The 19,896-nt window shown below is 37.2% G+C and overlaps 1 protein-coding gene and 1 pseudogene across 4 annotated transcripts in view; both read right to left on the bottom strand.

Annotated features, from left to right (window-relative positions):
- Nucleotides 1-19,896, bottom strand: part of Lgr5 (leucine rich repeat containing G protein-coupled receptor 5) — a 124,570-nt gene that overhangs the window by 36,771 nt on the left and 67,903 nt on the right. For all 4 annotated transcript variants that reach the window (XM_058574630.1, XM_058574628.1, XM_046430667.2 and 1 more), the window contains exons 3-4: nt 16,780-16,851; nt 6,196-6,267 (exon numbers count right to left, since the gene is read on the bottom strand). In XM_058574630.1, coding sequence (XP_058430613.1) covers nt 6,196-6,267; nt 16,780-16,851 — 144 coding nt within the window. The remainder of the gene's footprint in view (nt 1-6,195; nt 6,268-16,779; nt 16,852-19,896) is intronic.
- LOC131423678 (securin-like) lies at nt 12,957-15,242 on the bottom strand (annotated as a pseudogene).

Raw genomic sequence — 19,896 nt, 5'->3', positions numbered from 1 at the left:
ATTTTGGGGTCTGACAGACCAGAGTTCTTGTCTGAAGCTTCTTTGTAGCTGAACTCCATTGCAAGCCACTTGACCTTGGGAAGATCAGCCACCCTCTTGGCTTTTTTGCTTCCCCATCACCAGGAAAGGGATAGTGTCAGTATTGACCTTGCGAGCCTGCTGAGGATGAAGTGGGATGTAAAAGTGCTTATAAAATGTTGGCTGCTTCATGACTTTGGGCATTTAATCAGTTCCACATTCTGGTTCCATCTCTACAATATTCCCATTTTCTACTGCTCGCCTGGTGTCTTCCCACAATTCATCACAGACCCCCATCTATCCCCAAACACAGCCCCACTCACAATATGCCTTCCCCAACTCTCATCCCTTTAGCACCCAATGAGTCCAATCTGCTTTCCAAGGTTAACCTTCATTTTACCTTAGGAGGTTAAAAATATTTTTATTTTACTTCTTATTTCACAACTCCCACATTCTCTTTATTTATCTGTCAGGCAGGATAGCCACGAAGGCAACTTATCATGGCTCTGGCAGATAATCTCATGGAAGAATATTGCTTGCATGGCCTCTTACATAAACTATTCAATTTTTTCTCCATACATTACTTGCAGAACATGCTTCGATTTTAGCTTCTCTTCTTGTAAACATTGTGTAGAAAGGTCTTTCCCTTTGAAAATAATATGTCCCTTATGTCTAAATTGAGGGGGCAGGGAATTCATGGGGTGCTGATTTGTGTATGATTCTGGAAAATGAATTCTTAGTGCAGCAACCAAACTTCATAGACTCTAGAACTTCTGAGTATATCTCCCTCCCAACATGCTATACTTAATATACTGGCATTTGTGTGTGTGTGTGTGTGTGTGTGTGTGTAAACAAAAAAACTAGTAGCACAGTATATTTGTGTTGTTTAGGCTTGTGACCTCTCTTTCTGGAGACTTATAGTGGAAGGAATGTCACCAATAGTAAAATCACTGTTTTTTTATTTTTATTTTTTAGCCACTTTGATTTTTTTAAGCCTGTTGGTTATCTCACCATTCTTTGCTTACACTTGTCCTCTGTTATTTCTGCTATACCCTGGGCTTGACACTCAATAGGGTCCTGATAGTAATAGAAGAAAACTAAAACTGCTGCTGTTCTAGGCTTGCCTTACTTTCTGCTCAATACTGTGAGCCCCACCACTTCCTCCTCACCCTTTCCTTTTGCTTACACTCTCTCTCTCTCTCTCTCTCTCTCTCTTTGATTATTAGCAAAAACTTCCAAAGAAGAGTCTGGATGAAGTTACTGACATTTCACAGGGTGCAAGGGTAGACTCTGTCGCCTTGAAGATGATACTATAAGATGCAGGTAGTTAGGTGTGGTGGTGCACACCTGTAATCCCAGTGACTTGGGAGGATAGGGCAGGAGGGTTTCAAGTTCAAAGCTTTTTAGCAACACCCTGTTTCAAAATAAAAAAATAAAAAGGGCCAGGGAAATGCCTCAGTAGTAAAGCATTCCTGGGTTCAATCCCTGGTAACTAAAAAAAAAAGGCATGGGTAGATCATGCTTCAGGCAATTTAAAATATAATCTTGTATTTTGAAGGTGACTATTAGCTAATTGGAAAATAGAGACACTAATAAAGATATGTTTAATTCTCCCTCACTTTCTATTTACCAACCCAGTATCTCTGTGATTCTGCATATTCTGCAATTAGCTTTGCTAGTGCAGACTTGGAATGAAAACCAAGGTCTTAAACAATACTTTGGTTAATTGGACAAACATGCACGTGTAATTCTCTTTGGTCATCTTGAACTTCACAAATGACTGTGAGATGCTTGAAATGCATTGATGATCATCACAAATCAGGCAATGATTTTTCACAGATCTATTTTTTTAACTATGAAAACAAAGGTAAGAGGGTACTGGAGGGTTAAGTTTTGAGTCCCCATCAAATCACTGTAATCTGACCCTAGTTCACAAATGTCTACAATACCAAAAGTTTCTTGGTGAAACACAACTCACTGTAAATTCTGATTACATTTCCTATTCCCTTCCAAAAAAACAGAAAGGAAATTAGGTTATATTTGATTACATTACAAAAAATCTAGTCAGTGTCTGGGCAGTCATTGCCATGTCAGAAGCCAAATGTACACATTGTACAGGGGTAGGATCTGGGCTGCTGGGCTGCTGGGCTCTGGCACACGGGCCTGTGTCCTGATTTTTTAGTAGATCAATTTGTAAGCATCAGGAGAGAGTTAAATGCCAATGTACCTATGTGTTTTCATTATGAACAAAAATTTTTTGTTTATGTGAAATAAATGGAAAATTACATCCCTTGAAACTTGAGTACACTTACAGCATTGTTACCAATTACAATATATTAGGTTTCTTAAACTTCATTCAATGACGCCAAGTCTATATGGGTGGAGCAAAGAATACAAATGATCTACTTCAGTAATTCTCAATCATTTTTGGTTTGTAGTCCACTTAGTGTAGTAGAACAGTAGAAATTTTAATTTCTCAAATGAATTTTGCATAAAAATCATCTAAGATTTTGTTCAAATGAAGATTCTTGCTAAGATTGAGCTGGTCCATGAACCACATTTAAACAGCAGGAAGAATAGACCATGTGGCCTCTTTATCTGTCCTATGTTGTTCAGTTTAATTAATAGGCAAATGTGAGCTGTTTACAATAAACATAAACAAGGCAATGCCTGATTTTTATATTCTATTATTAACTCATATTGCAATGTGAAGTATGAATTTTGTTATTATTTCAGATTTGAAAAGAAGTCAGAAGATTTGTTTGCAGATGATTGGAGAAAATGCTTCAGGACATCTTATTTCCTAATCTTCACTTTAAGAAACTCATAACTATATAATTAAGTCAGTTAGAAAGATGCTGCTGGGTGTGGCGACGCCTGCCTGTAATCCCAGTGGCTTGGGAGGCTGAGGCAGGAGGATCTCGAGTTCAAACCTAGCTTCAGCAATTTAGAAAGGCGCTAAGCAACTCAACCCTGTCTTTAAACAAAGTATAAAAAAGGGCTGTGGGAGCTGGGGTTGTGGCTCAGTGGTAGAGCATTTTCCTAGCCTGCATGAGGCACTGGGTTCAATCCTCAGCACCACATATAAATAAATAAATTACATAAAGGTCCATCAACAACTAAAAATAATAATAATTTTAAAAGATCTGGGGATGTGGCTTAGTGGTTGAGCGCCCCTGGTTTAAATCCTCAGTATCAACAACAGAAAACATTGATGCTGGTGCATGCCTATAATCCCAGTTACTGGGGAGATTGAAGAAGGAGGATCAAAAGTTGAAAGCCAGCCTCAGCAGCTTGGCAAGACTCTGTCTCAAAATAAGAATAAAAGAGGTTAGGGATGTATCTCAGTGGTGGCGTGCCCCTGGGTTCAATTCTAGTACTGCACAAAAGAAAAGAAAGAAAAAAAAAAAAGAAGCTGGCTTCAGTGGCACATGCCTATAATCCCAGTGGTTTGGGAGGCTAAGGCAGGAGGGTCGTGAGTTCAAAGCCAGCTTCAGTAACTTGGTGAGGCCCTGATTAACTTGGTAAGGTCTGTCTCAAAATAAAATATATAAAAAAGCCTGGGGATATGGCTCAGTGGTTCAATGTTTGTTTCACAAAAACATAATAAAAAAAAGAAAAATGGCTGATTTTTGGGTCTATTCTCAGAAATTCTGATTTTAATTGTTATAGGTTGTGGCCTAGGCTTTTGAACTCTCTAGATGATTATTTGAAGCTGACATTGAGAATCATCACTGGAGAAATTACAAGGCTAGCCATGCATAATAAGGGTGATGAGCACCTAGGCCCTGTTGAGTGTGGAGTGCTTGTGAGGGTGCAAATGTATAATACTAAAAAAGATAAATAAATAAAGTAGGGGAAAAAGAATGAATTCATGAAAGTGGAAAAAAAGAGGAGCCCTGTTAATAAAAAGGCAAAGTGGTAATCTACTGGTGGGCTCTAGTCCAAGAAGAGAAGATTCACTTAATGGAGGCTTCTGGATTAACACAGAGGCTAAAGTATAGCCAGGACATGAATGAAGAATGGTCAAGGGATGCCTGTTTGTAATGATCATTAAGCTAAAAAACAATAATTTTATATTTCATTATGTTGGAACTGCTTTAAGGAAGCAGGAGAATTATAATTTAAACCTGGGATAACAGAATGACTTTAGAGGGGCTGGCTCAAACCTCCAAACTGGCTTGGTGTGTGCCCAGGACACAGGGCTCACCTCCAGCTGGTACAATATGATCTGCAGGGCTGGTAGTTAAACCAAAATGTAGGTTTTTTTTTTTTTGGTACCAGGGATTGAACCCAGGGCTGCTTAACCACTCAGCCATATCCCCAGCCCTTTTTAATATTTTATTTAGAAAAAGGGTCTCACTAAGTCTCTTAGTGCCTCACTAAGTTGCTTTGAACTCGTGATCCTCCTGCCTCAGCCTCCCAAGCTGATAGGATTATAGGCGTGCACCAGTGCACCCATCTGTAGAATGCTTTTTGACAAATCTTAATGCTTGTATGAAAGCATCACAAAAAATATCAGTAAGAAAAAATGGCACATCACCTTATCTTGCCAACACCTCCTGCCTTGCACTGTTTGTACTCTGGGCAAGGGGATCCTGAAGAACATGACACAACCCAGTGAGGCCACCCAGCAGTAACTGGGGGCTGAGTGTCTGTCTAGATCCTTCAGTTTAAATGTGCAAAGTGTCATTCTAGAAAATCAGCCCTTGATCTTTCATAGAGCGCACATATTTATATTTATTTAGAAGGTTCCAGGATATAATTCTTTGGGTGAACCAGAAACCCAAAGCAAGAGACACCTGGTGAATAGTCAATATCTGGACTGCAAGAAACTAAATCTGAACACCTTTATCAGAGAGGCACCACCCAGTTCAAGTGAACAAAAGATTCATGGTTTTCTCTTTCTCAAAGAGTTCACTTTTATTTGTGATCTTCTTTCAGCTGATAGGGGCTTTTGGTTACAAACTCTTATCCTTCTATCTACTGTCTGCCTCGCAGCTGTTTCAAGCTCCTATTGGCCACTGCCATTATCTGCACTTCAGTTTAGCCATGAGATCCCAGAGCCCTTACACAGATAACCCAACTGGAGACTGTTTTGCTTCTCCTTTCCTTTAGGTAAAACCCCGTGCAACAAAAGAGAAGTGATACTGTCCTGTCACTAAGGGGCTCCTGAAAAGGCAACAGTACCATCCCGTGCCACAAAGGGGCCCTTGTGGACCTGTTTATCTATAGGCTGCTGAAAACCTAGGAAGTCACTTTGTTTGACTGGATTAAAAAGCTTAAAATGATCTCAAGCACAGATTTTCTTTCATTAAAAAAAAAGATCAAAGGATGAAAGTATTATCTCCAAATCTCACATGTCCCCTTCTCTTGTGTCACCTCAGTAAAAGGCATTAAGCAAACTGTATGTAGGGTTTAATTAAGGAATTCTTTATAAAAACTTTAAACTACAGTTTGCAATATTCATTTACCTCTTTTTAATGCATTTATCTCACACAGCATTCAAGAGCAGACAGCAGTATTTTGTTTGACAAATGAGGACCTCCAGTATAAGTAAAATCAGAGCATACATTACACATGTGTATATCAGAAATCATGCAATATATTGTAAACAATTACACATTCTGATGAGAGGAAGATTTTCTGACAAAATAATTGTGGCATAGACTTGCCAAGTAATCACTGAAACAACTGATCACAACCCAGGTTCCAAAATGTCTCCCTGGCAAGAATATTCCTTTTGTGAATAACTTAATTTTATTTATTTAGTGGTTTGAACTTGGCATGTGGGGGTGGGGGTGGGGGTGGGAGGGAAGGTCCTGAGGCAAAAAGTGTGGATTCAGAGTTGGGGACACCAATGCTGCTACAGAGCATATTTGTATGTCTGTGTGTTCATGTGGTGTGTGAAGGTATGTATCGTGGGATTCTTTGTGAACATGTTTGTATGTCTGTGGGAAGTTATGGGGATGCTTTGGCAGTAGAGGAACTTTAGGATACACCCATAGATCTTAGTGTTTAGTGAGCATGTGAACAATTGTTGCTCTGATGGACTCTCACTCACAATTTTCTTAGATCTGACCATTAACTAGGGAACAAAGTAAAATTGTCAACTGAAGATGTCAATGCTCCTTCCCAAACCAATCTTGAACATTTTGCAATTGCAGTTATACGTACAGGGATTGGAGGCTTCGCAAATTCTGCAGAGCTTCCGTGGGCACCTGTCTTAGCTGATTGTTCTGCAGCATACTGTATATAAAACAAATAAAGAAAAAATATTAAAGAAAGTTAATAATTAACATAATTGACCATAAGAGTGCTGTGCATTGTTTCAGGTGTCAGAAAAACAGCAGCACATCAGACAAATTCTACACTCTTTGGGAGCTTAAATTCCCATGGGGAGTGTGGATAATTAAAAGTAAACAAATGAACTGGGCGTGGTGGTGCACACCTGCAATCCCAGCAACAGGAGAGTTTGAGGTAGGAAGATGACAAGTTCGGGGTCAGCCTGGGCAAATGAGTGAGTTTAAAAATATAAAAAGGTCGTAGGATGTGGCTCAGTGGCTAATAGGACCTGGGTTCAATCCCCAGGGCCAAAATAAATAAATAAAAATAAATAAAATTACACAAATGAATATATAACGTGAGATAAGAGGAAGTTCTTTAAATAGAAAGTAAAACATGGATTTAGGATAGATGGTAATGGGGTAAGATTTTTATTTGAAAGATAGTTTAAGAAAGGTATTTCTGAAGAGAGAATATATAAGTAGAGACCAGAGTGGAGTCGGGAGCACATCACGTGAACATCTGGAGAGAGTTACTGAGCAAGAGGGAAGCACCCTGCAGAGGTCCTGAGGCCAGAGCTTGCTTCACTTTAAGGGACTAGCAAAGGATCAATCCTGACTGAGGAGGGATGAGTGAAGGCATGAGAGTGGGAGAAAGAAACTGACACCATCTCATGGAGGACCTTCAGGCCATGCATGATAAGATTTTATTTTAAGAGACCTGGTTGGAGGGTTTAATTAGGGAAGTGATGTGATCTGATTTGTTTTTTCTTTTAAAAAAATTTTTAAACACTTTTTAAATTGTTGATAGATCTTTATTTTATTTATTTATATGCAGTGCTGAGAATTGAACCCAGTGCCTCACACATGCCAGGCAAGTGCGCTACCGATGAGCTCCAGCCCCAGCCCCTGATTTGTGTTTTTAAAAGATCACTATGGGGGTTGCATAGACAAAAGAAAATGCAAACAAGAGTAGGAGACTACTTAAAGAACATCTTCCTTCTTGTGCATGGCCACATTTTGGTATAAACTGAATTCTTTTTGTGAAGTATTTGTGCCTTTGCTTTCCAAGGTTGAACAGATTTTTTTTTTTTCCAGAACATGGAGACTACCATATGGAAACACCTGGCAACAATGAAATAAAAATACATCATTGCTAGTGGGAAAATAGCATGGAAAAAATCCCATTAGATTCCTTGTATTTTGCTACCTTTTTCATAAATGTTTATAACATAATAATCTTGCAGCACATTTTTTTTTTCTTCAACATTTCATGGTCCATGTAAGCCTGAGGCAGAAGACTATTTTGGGAAAGCAAAAAATTTAAAGAAATATTTCAACTTATTAGGTCAGAAACTTATATTTGGATTTCAAAAACAATTTGCCTGGTCTCTCACCTCTACAATTGAAAGTTTATTTTCATGAAATGACTGACTGGGAGTCAACCCCAGGTATGTCTAACTCCAAAGCTTGATGTATTTCCCACTGCATTCTCTTGAGGAGTACTTGCTGGATGCACACTCTCAGGCCTATGGTGTATAGAATGGTTAAGTGCACGGGTTCCACCTTAACTTTCTCTTTCTTACCATCAGCCCCATCACCTCAGGGAAATCATCCAATCTCTCCATGCCTCAGTGACCGGGGGAGAGACCCACCTAACATGTTTACTGTGAAGATTCAAGGAACGATAGTACATAGAACAATATCTGCTGCATGATAAGCATTCAATAAAGGCTGGCAATTTTTTATATACTTTAATAAACCTTTCTTTAAAATGAATGATGTAGTGGGATTGTACTGGATGTGACAATTTAATCAGGTCAGACAAAAATAAAACTATTATAGTGGCTCTCAAACCCTAGGGTTCACTCACTAGAAGTCTTGTTAAAACAGATTGCTGGGCCCCACCCCCACAATTCCTGGTTAGGTGGTCTAGATAGGGGTCAGAGAATTTGAAATTCTAACAAGCTCCCATGCATCAAAGGACTCAATATGGAGGAGTCAAGGTTTTGAAAGGGTACCCAAGTGTCGGGCAGTAATGCTTTCTTTTTGAGCCAGTCATCTTTCTGCCCTTAGCAAAAGGAGGGGGGAATCCCCAAGCCCCACTAACCTAACTTTTCTCCTTGGAAATTTCTGGTACTGCTGAGCAGGACACCACACTGATAACCACCTGTGCTATGCTATTTCTAATAGAATACTTCACCTGAACTTGAGGCTATACTGGGCTTGGAGATATGCCCTATGTTTTGAGTCTTGGGCTATTAAATCCATTTAACCCCTCTGACCTTAGTCTGTATAATGTGAATGATATCTTCTAATCGAAAAGGTGTTTGAGGATTAAAATATGAAAGAATTTATAAAACTACTTATAAAACTTTCATATATACAAATATTTGCTCATGTACTCATAAGACAGGAAACATAGGAGATCATAAAATTTATGCTTTTCTTTCTATGCCTGAGATTCTGTTTTCTAAGGAACACAATTGTTATTTATGTTCTACTAAACTCATTTCGTTATGTTAAACTTGGATTCAGCTAAAATTTCTTAAATCAATAGTTTCAAATATATTGGTTCATTAAGAATAAAGCCGAAATTTAGGGAGAGATCATACTTCTGTAGTTAGGGAATTAGGAGAATTGTAACTCCATATTTTGCATAATTTAACTGAATGCCAAAAGTTTAGATTTCTATGTTATTTTGCACTTTCACAAGAACTTTCAACTCATTATATAATTTTCATTTTACAAAAACATTTTCTAAGTTACTCATTAGTTTCATGATCGATTTAAATGATATATTACATATGATAGGTTTAATTGATGTCTGTACTTTGTAGGTATTATATTACTGATATAAAGTATGCATTGAATTGTCCTTTTATGCTTTGCTAACAAAACAGTGAAACTTTTAAAATGTGGCTTTTCTAAAATATCTAGAAAACTGGAGTAGAGGATAAGACAGGTTTCCTTAATTGAATAGTTGTAAACTTTCTTGGTTGCTTTATATATTTGCCTTCAGAAAATGGGACTTAAATGAGGATTAGTAATGATAACTTTAAAAGTTACCCCAAGCTATCTCCTAGTGATTATTTTTTCAACTACAGCTCCCAGTAAAACACCAAAAATATAACTTTAAAAAAATCAACGAAGCCCTGATCTTTCCCTAAATAAAGAACTTCTGTTTAATTACTTTCAAATGACAAAACAAGAGCAAGTTATCTTTATTATATCCTTATAAGTCTCCAGTGAGTTAATTAGAAAATTATGTTTTTGTTTAAGATATTTCAGTGGGAGAGAAAACAATTAAAGAGTTTATAGCACTACAGAGTGCAATTAAAACAAAAAGCATTTACATGGTAGCTGATTTCTTTTGCAAATACCCTTTACTGAATATGTGGGATAGAAGCATAATGTAGCATGTCCTGAAAATGGTGTAGGCTATAATTTTATTTTTATCATTCACATATGGGTAGGAAAAGAAGATGAAACACTTTTTTCTAGAGACAAAGGATGACTTCATAATTTCTTAATTTCTTTCCTGAGGATCTTTAAAATATTCAAAATTTTATACAGCTTCCTCATGCATCTATAACTATATATTTTTTATTTTTAATTTTTGTCAACAGAAAAAACAACTGGTACAGTGAAGCAGAGGAAGAGTAAACAGCCTGTTGCATAGAGTTAGTGACAATCAGTGGCCTGATTCTTAGGTATTCCCTCTGCTTAATTGTCCTTTGTGTAGATATCAAGTAACCATCAAAGCTCTATTCTGGGTCTACATGGGATTGAACGAACTCTTTCCTATAGTTACTTTTATCCATCACTTCTATGTGGCCTTGGTTTTGGTGCTGAGTGGCAGCAGGGTGAGCCATTCCTTGATTGAATGGCTTATACCAAAAATAAACCTTTTTTGAGGATAACCTGCTTCAGAATTCCATTGTATGATGTATTTTGCAATACAGAACCAATGGCTAATTTGTATTAGGCCAATATTAACAGGGATAATAGTCTTAAAAATTATTGATCTTTTAAATGTCACAGTGATAAGATTTTATATATAAAATACTTCTAGCCAACGATGCTTTTGCTATCTTTATTCTCCATCTTAATAGACTGGATGACTATTACCTTTTTATTATTTTACCATACACTCTTACTCAGGTCAGGGCCCCAAATAAATATTACTTTCATATTATCTTTCTCCTCATGCTATGATATAATTTATTTCTGTCTCCTACCAGTGACTTTGGAACTTTATAAAACATTTGAGAGAGCTTCCATGAGGATAGGGACAGATCTATTTCGTTTAGTATTTTATCTCCAGCATTGTTTCTTAACCCTATAGGATCTAATGTTCCTTTTCATAAAGAAACATTTTATATGTATGTGAAATTCATAAAATATAGCCTATCTATGCACATAATTTCAAAAAATCAATATAATGCACTACCCTAACTGCATTACAAAAGAGAAATACAGAAAAATAATTTGTAGTGTAATGACTTATGTATCACTGTACACATGATGCTCGCATGTGACTATCCTAGAAGACAATTTTATGAACGAGTCAGATGCTTGCTTCTACTTTTAATGAATAAGGTCGGTGTGAGCAAAATAACATGATCAGAAGCCATTCTGTGCAAGAAAAGGAATATGTAGTGGACATCTAAATGGAAACCAGAATAAAAACTACTTAAGATATATAATAACGACCATTCTCACATATTATAAGGGAAAGAAGAAAATAACCTTTATTGAAATAAAGAGAACATGACAAGGCAAATTACACAGGTTGGAGTACAGAACATGAATAAGTGACACAAACAGGGAAGGATAGTCTCACAAATGAGTGTTTCTTATAGAAAAGAGTATTGTCAAAATACTTTCCTTTTAGGACAAGACAGTGTTGAAATACCACAGAGAACATTTATCCTGTCTGAGAGTTGACAACATGCTGAGGCAAGCATTCATTTGCCAGTACTTCAAAAGGACAGGGAGAGCACATTCCTCTATCTGAAATGGGAAATCGAGGTTGATCTGGAAAAATAAACAGTCACAAAACTGCCTTCATAGAAGCTGGGTGGTAGACTGGGTAAGCAGTGAAAGAGTAATATTTAAAAAGCAACAGGTTGCCATGCGCGGTGGCTCACACCTTTAATCTCAGTGGCTTGGGAGGCTGAGGCAGGAGGAATTCTAGTTCAAAGACAGCCTTAGCAAAAATGAGGTGCTAAGCAACTCAGTGAGACCCTGTCTCTAAATAAAATACAAAATAGGGCTGAGGATGTGGCTCAGTGTTTGAGTGCCCCTGAGTTCAATCCCCAGTTAACAACCCCTCCCCACCCCGACCCCTGCGCAAAACAAAAGCAACAGGTCACCACCAATTAAATAAATAATTATATCATTGTCACAACATAAATTTCATGTGGTTGTACCCCTGATATCTTAAAAGTAATATGAAATATTGACAAAGCAACTTGCTTAATTAAATCCAATGAGATGAGATCCCTGTGTCTTGCTTCTCAGCTAATTTAATAATTATTTCAAAGGAGTTTCACATTTACTTATATTTCTGATTTGTTTTGTGGCTTTTGAGGTAATTCTATTGTACCAACACTATTTTAAACTGAATATGTGATTAGAAGTCCTACAATACAGGAATAGTCAAGAGGTAACAACACAGTTATTCAATGATTTTGAGAGAATATATTTATTACATTTAAATTTCCTGTACAAATTATTAGGTTTATGCAGAACTTCTTATAAAATCTTTCAGTATAATCATGAATTCAAGTATTATTGATTTATATTTGGTGTGTTGGGGCAGTCAGAAATCAAATAGGATGTGGGAGAATTCTCTCTACATTGGGTTATGTGATATATTGCAGTATAGTTTACTACATGTCAATCATAAACCAAAGATGCCCCCACAGATTTCCTAAACATGTGGTAACTGCCACAATCACCATATTTAAGAACCATTGCTCTATATGCCAAAATAGTTTCAAGATATTTAACAGTTTGAGCTCACTCATTGAATGTTAGTCACTAAGGGGCAATGTAAAGAAAAGATCTTGTTCCCCTTGACATGGATAATGGTCTAGCTAAATTGTAAAGTCTGAAAATGCCATTTCCTTTCTTACATCTTTTCCTTGGCTTATCCATTTATACAGGACATGTGGGATTCCTGCAACAAGAATTCTTTCTATCTTTCCAAGCTTTCTCCAAATGCTTTCCATCATTTATCTCCTCCTGAATGCTGGAGTACTAACTGTATTGGAGCTACTCCCCATGCCATGTCTTGACTCTGTGCCTCTGTCTCTGAGCGTATTGTCCCCTTAGTTGGTCACTTTATTTGGGAGGCTCATTCCAAGGTCATGTTACAAAATTCAGCTCCTGGGTGAACTCTCTGGAAAACCTTCTCTCCCAGGAAGTCAAGTCTGAACCACTGGCCTGGATTAAATGAACCACAAAGTTCCCTGGGGCTTGCACCCATTTTTTTTTTTATACTGGGAATTGAACTCAGGGGCACTCAACTACTGAGCCACATCCCCAGGCCTATTTTGTATTTTATTTAGAGATAGGGTCTCACTGAGTTGCTTAGTAACTCACTGTTGCTAAGGCTAACTTTGAACTCAAAATCCTGTTTCAGTCTACCATGCTGCTGGGATTACAGGCGTGTGCCACTGTGTCCAGCTTTGCACACATCTTTAGATACACTTTCTCCAAGAATCAGAGGTGATCTGTTTGTCTTGGTCCCACTAGCTTGAGCCTACAATCTGTCTCTAGACTGCAAGCTCTTCAAGGGCATCAACCATATTTATTGATCTTTGTGTTTCCAGTAATAATTTGTTTAATGCTACTTTGAGTATCCCACTACCAGCCTTTGCTGACACCCTGACTGTATAGAGGACAGGAAACCTTGATTAATTAGAAGTGGATAAAAGGAGGATCTTCATACCATACTTCTTTCTTCCTTCCTTTTTTTTTTTTTTTTTTTTTTTTCTGGTGAAAAGGCACATTTAACTGGTTGGCTTGTGAGAGAACCTTTTTTGTTGTTGTTGTTGTTGCTATATAAATATTCAAAGCTGGGAAATTTATAAAGAACAGAGATTTATTTAGATCTTTTCTTTTTAATTATTTTTCCTGTTAAACAAATGCTTTATTAAAACTAACATACACAAACTAGAAAGCTCTAAGAAATTTAAATATTCATCGTGGGATGCCATCTGTGAAATACACGAGGATCTTCTTTGGGCATGGAAGCCAGGGAGGGAGGCCTGACATTGGGAACTTTCTGTGGCTCTCCCATGGCAATAGATTGCCCAATGCACGTGACCTTTCCCTCTGCTCTGCTAGGAAGGTTCCTCATAGTAGCTCTGGAGATGGGCGAAACCCATTGGTAACTGAACAGCCCAGCTTTAACCTTTTTTGGAAAAGAACATTCTATAGAATCTCTTTGATGTTTCCCAATAAAGCTGGCACAGGCTCCATTTTGTCCAGAAGCTGTCTGATCAGCTTGCCAGCTTGCCCGTCTTGTCCCCGCTTTTGAAACTACTTTCTGTGTTCGGTGGTTTTTTTCTCTGTATTATTTCTCTTAGCTTTTATTTCTCAGCCAAACCATTCCACTGAAGGGAACTCCATTTCCATTGCCTGCACTGGACGTGGGTGGGAATTCATGTTATAGCAAACAGATGGCAATTCCACTTCAAGGGTTGACAGAATGCTTGAAGGGGACTGCCACAGTGCCGTGTTCGTGGTGGTTTCTTCATAGGTGAAGGGGACCCAGCTGCAATAGTTTTTCAAGTGTTCTCCCAGTCAAGGATCGTTATAGGCACTCCACCCAAGGGGAGGTGTGCAGTCTGGTGCTCTTCCAGTGTCAAAATTCTCAAACTCTAAAAGATTGAAGGGAAAGAAAGTTTTCTAGTTCTGGATAGGTGTCATTGGAGGCAGGACAAGAGCTCTTTGCTTTAACAGTCTTCTTGGTCATCTTTTTGAAAGAGAACATTGGTTTTGTTTGAGGGGTCCATTGGTCTTTGCTCTCTTTTCTGTAGCTCTGTTGACAGTTCCCACAGCCTTTCTGGCAGTTTTAGGTAAGGCTGGTGGAGCATCAAGCATCTTGCCACCATGTGATGTTGAACCCTGAGATCTCCCAACTAAGGTTTTGATAGGTCCAGGTCCCTGCTTCAGCCCATCCTCAGGAGCCACAAGGGCACATGGTTCTCCATTTTCCTTATCAACAAAGATCAGAGTAGCCATTCTGGATTTCTCCCAAATTTCACCTATGTCTTTTCTCCATAAGGTTCAAGATTGGTGGTATCTCTTCAGCCTCTGCTGAGGGCCTAGGGAAGGATGGCATCATAATGGCAGGAGTAGGTGCCAGAGCAATCACATGGTGAGACAGGAAGCAAGAGAGCTTCAGGGAGGCGGGGCTTGCCTTTTTTGTTTTTGTTTTTAAATGGCTATCCTGGGAACTAAATAGGGTCCTGGTGAGAACATCAATCCTTCTGAGAATGGCACTCCTAATGAAGTAATTCACCAGGCCCCACCTTTTTTTTTTTTTAGGCCCCCACCTTTTAAAGGTTCTCCTACCTTAACACCACCACACAAGGATCCAGCATCCAGCACATGAATGTTTAGAGGACAAACTCAAACCATATCCAAACCATAGTATCTGTGGTTTTTATTTCTCAATCAGACTAAGCCAATGTTCTCTGAGGTGTTCAAGAAAATGCACCATAGGGAGCAAAAAGTGTGTGCATAAGCACTCTGGGTAAACAAAGCCTGTTTGCAGGTGGATGCCTGTTTCAGATATGAAAACACCTTTTTGTTTTCATGTACAATAGCTATTACATTAATAAACACATAGTATTGGATCAGCATCATACAAAATTAAGAGAATATTGACAAGTCTGGAGCTTTCTTGTTCTCTTTGTATCATGGGTATGAATCACTCATTTCACAAAAATTTATTGAGGGTCTGCTATGAATCAGGTACTGCTGTAGAAGCTGGGAGTATACTAGTGACCAAGACAAGTCATGTCTCCATAATCACACACCTTTTGTATATTGTGGGAAATAGTCAATAGAGATATGGTACAATTAGAAATCTATGATGGCATAACTAGAAAATTTTTATAATGTTGTGATGGAAAAAATCTGAGTAATTCAAACTTGAGAAGAATTTTAAGTGATATTTCTATGTAATTAAAATAGTTTACATAATCATATGCATTCACATAATATATTCATATTTCCAATATAATTATGATGGCTGGAGATATACTCACACATACACATAAACTAGCTCATACACACACTATAAATTTTGTTAAAAAATCACTTTAGTTGTCTTATCCAAACTTGGTTTTCAAGATGTATTTTGAATGGTTTCAAATATTTTGCTGGGTTCCTGGAGATATAAGCACATTGGTCCTAATGCTACAATTCAGAATCATATTATGAGATGGATTAGCATTAACGTTTGGCAATATGACAACTTAAAAATATTTCTTCTTAAAAGCAAATATGACCTAAACTGAGAAAGGAAAGCAAACCACATCACTTAAGCAGGCCAACTAATAGTTCTACTATTGAATTTAATTTTTAACAAAATATTAAATTGAATTAAAGTACTTTTGTAAACCTTCATACTTCAGGCAACTGAAATGCAATTTTCAGTAAGCAGACATAATGCTTTTTAAGAGGCAAAAACTTTAATCTCAAAGAAAGAAAAAATAAAATCAGGATTTTTTTCCTGAGATGAAATTTTTCCTAGAATGACTTTCAATTTGCACTATTGATTTTTTCTATGTAGGTGTTGCTACACAGAAAAAAATGAAAGAAATGTAAGGAATAGGTACTAGAAGAAAAAAGTATTCAAAAATATGATTTTTTTCCCTTAGGAAACCAAATGGGAAGTTGGACATTAATAAGAAAACTACATTTATAATTCTCAATGAATTAAGATTTCTTAATTAAACAATGCCTACATTTGCTATGCACTAGGATTTCACATATCCACTCACAAGTAGAACACAAACTTGATAGTTTTTAGTGGGTTCTTATTCAGAGCATCATAAGGAAACAACCTTCAAATTGGTTTGAAGCTTCGATCTTATGTCAGCATCATAGCAATTTATTCAGTGATCAAGATCATATGATTCACATTCCCAACTTTATAAAACAGAGGGAAAGATAAATATTCATTTAAAAGCTTGACTTGGTAAGGTACTTACTTAGCAGCAAACAATTTGAGATATTAAAGTTAGAAAGAGAGATACAAATTTTATTTTTCATACACAAATTTAGCCAAGTGTAGTATAGTTCTATGGCACCAGTGAAGGAAGAGTTGACTTTAAATGAATTCTCTCAAGCATCCTGGTAGCCTATTAGAGGGAGTCAATCTTTACAAGTTAATCAGCAGCCATTTGACACTATAATCAGAAATACATCCTATAATACTTGGTTTACTTACAGAACTTTAAGACTGTAAAGGCCAGCGAATGCTCCCTTGGGAATGTATGTCAGAGCGTTTCCGGCAAGACGTCTGTGGGTTTCAATGGAGAGGAAAGAGAGTGAGAAGAGCTCTCTTCATGTGGAATTCATTTAGTTGTTAAAAAATGCAGTACAACTATGTTCAAACCACAAATGCCAAAACAACTGTAAAGAACCTTGTTTTTTTTTTTAAACATGGTAAGAAATTTCTATAAATTTTAAATCCAAATATTGGCAGAAGGGCCTAAGGAAAAAATGTAATGCATTATCTATTTTACAATAAATCATTTAATAGCTTACACTATGTGTGTGTATACATATATTTGTATGTATCTTTCCTTTAAAAAATTTCAAACCAAAGTTATTTGCAAAAACTTAGAATGTTAAAGTATGACCATCACATAATTTTTACTATTCTTTATAATGGTGAATAAAATAATCAGACATAAAACTATTTTAGTTGCAATTATACCACATAATACCCAACTTTCTTATTAAGCTTGTAAAATATGAATGCATACCGTCACAATCAATTTTTTCTAAACCTCCAGGAATTAATTTAATTTAACATGTTTTAATTGAGCAATGCCTTACAAAATTACAACAAAGAGTTTAGAATGGAAGACATTAACACATTAATGTGGGTTTATTTAATGGAAAGTTTTGCATTCCCTGATAACATTTTAAAAGCTTGCATTATGATACTTTTCTCAGTGGAAAACAGTCAAGGTAGGAAAATACACAAAAAGTTCAATAAGGCATGTAGCTCAAACATCTGGTTCAGTACTTATTCAACATCTCAGAGTCATATCCTGGGATGTTAGACTGTCCCACAAAACAGAGAACAACCAAGTGACTCAGAGGAGCACAAAATCTTTTAAGGAGCGGATAACATCCTAGGATGGTGGTTAGAAATGAAAATCAAGATACCCCAGTCTTTTATGATGGAAATGGGGGATGGGGATAAGGGTAGAGTTGGTCCATTTGACTAGTGCTTTTTTATGAAGGGCTTAAAGGCCTCAAATGCATACTTTTTAAAAAAATTCATGCATTCTTTCTTTCTTTGTTTCTCTCTCTCTTGCTCTCTTTCTTTCACAGTACTAGAGACTGAATGCAGGGTGCTCTACCACTGAACTACACCCCCAGCTCTTCCTTTATTTTTTATTTTGAGACAGGGTCTCATTAAATTGATCAAATGGACCTTGAACTTATGTTCCTCCTGCCTCAGCCTCCCATATACTTTTGATATTATCTTGAAAGGGTAGATAATTCAGTCGCCAAGATTCACTGACTTGACTGAAGTAAGCCATCCTCTCTACAGCCACTGATATAAGACTGACCATAAGTGAATATTTAAATAAATGCTTTAATTGTCTCATGAATAGAACCTCTGCATAGCATTAGTATTAAAAGCATTAATTGCTCAATTCAAATTAAACTAACATTGTATCTACCATGATTATGTAATCCTGATTTTTTAAAAAAAATCAATAACATGAGAAAGGACTTAGATCTCTCTGAGAAGTTCTGCCTATCTTGCATTTTCAGCACTTTTACTTTGTGAGTTAAGTTATTAATATTTCTGCACTTCATTTTCCTCCTAATTACATGAAATGTAAGAAGGCTTCTTAGGTCCCTCCATAGCTCCCCTACCTTCTTGTGGTTATTTGTGTTTGTGCCTGGTTTTCCTTCCCTTAACAGAGATAATCTCTTAGAAGGTTTAGAGAGCTCTTATACTGTATTCCTCCTGCCCTGCTTATGATATGTAAAGAATTTTTTTCAAACAAAAAATTTAGGTGCTCAGTATAGAATTAAGAATAAAAACATAGAGTCTCCTCTATGTTAAAGAGAATACCTTGTCAGAAGTATTGTTTTCTACTTTGGTTTCCAACTATATTTGTGAGAATGGATTGTGGGGAAGACATTTGCTTCTTCCTGTCCATGGTCAGATCATCCGAGAGCTACTAGTCTAACCATGGCAGGCATTCAATAAATATATGTTAATAACTCATCATTCAGCTTAATATTGACCAAGGTGATTTTAGTGGTGTTTTATTTATTTATTTTTTATTTCCTACAAAGTTGTCTTATAAGAAAACACACTGACCTTCTATCAGTTCTATCCCTGTTCTGTCTCTCCCTACTCCCACTCACTCTATATTCACTGATGGTCTTTATATGGCCCAATCTGATCTTATTGCTACCCCAATCAAAAACCCTTTAGCTGTTTCCATGAAAGAATAAAAGAAATGGAAAGAAGTCCTCAGCTTCTTTCTCCACAACTCCCTTTATGCTAGAGCTGAATCAGACCTTGAGATTTGCTCTTCTTTAGAACTCCACTCTCTCCCATCTAGCCCTTCGCTCCATCCAAAATGCACTCCTTCCCACCCCTCAAAACAACCTCATCTCTGAGAATTCCAATCCCTCGACTTTGAATACCTTTGGTAGTGCTTTGTGCCTGGATTATGGATTTTATAGTCTACCTTGTGTTATTGTATGTGGCTGTTTTGTAACACATAAAACACAGGGATTGTCTTTGTATCTATTATAGGGCCTTGAACAGCATCTGAAACACAGTAGATTGCCTCATAGCACTCAACTAAACCATTATCCCCCAGTGTCCTTCTTCCTCTTCTTCTAGAATAATTTTATTTTCCCAGTGTTTTAGCTGAGTACATGGCCACGCAGCCAGATTCTTAGTTTCAGTCTATATTGCACTAGAACATGGTTACTTAACTAAGTTTGAATCTGACCAAAAGCACTATGTGAAGTTTCTGTGTCACCTCCTTAAAAGGAAGCTATTTTTCTCCAATATCCTTTATTCCCCCTTTCTTGCAGATGTGATACTGGCGAGACAGCCTCAGCGTGTGGAGATCATTTCATGGAAGGCAAAAGAACAACAAAAAATTCGCCAGTCACCTGGCTCCTGGATGACTTTGTGAAACCAAATTGCCCATAGCCCTGCAGTCTGTTTTGGATGAATAGCTGAATCAGTATGGGTTCCTGTTATCTTCTGCAAACAAGTTGATGACTGAAGGATTACTGAACTGGCAAGGCTGTATCACACCTGCCTAGATACTGGCCTCAAGGAATCATG

Source organism: Marmota monax, unplaced genomic scaffold (genome assembly GCF_021218885.2).
Source record: "Marmota monax isolate L192 unplaced genomic scaffold, Marmota_monax_Labrador192_F-V1.1 WCK01_AAM20220418_F8-fsc00056, whole genome shotgun sequence".
NCBI lineage: Eukaryota > Metazoa > Chordata > Mammalia > Rodentia > Sciuridae > Marmota > Marmota monax.
This window is presented reverse-complemented; position numbering and strand designations above follow the sequence as displayed.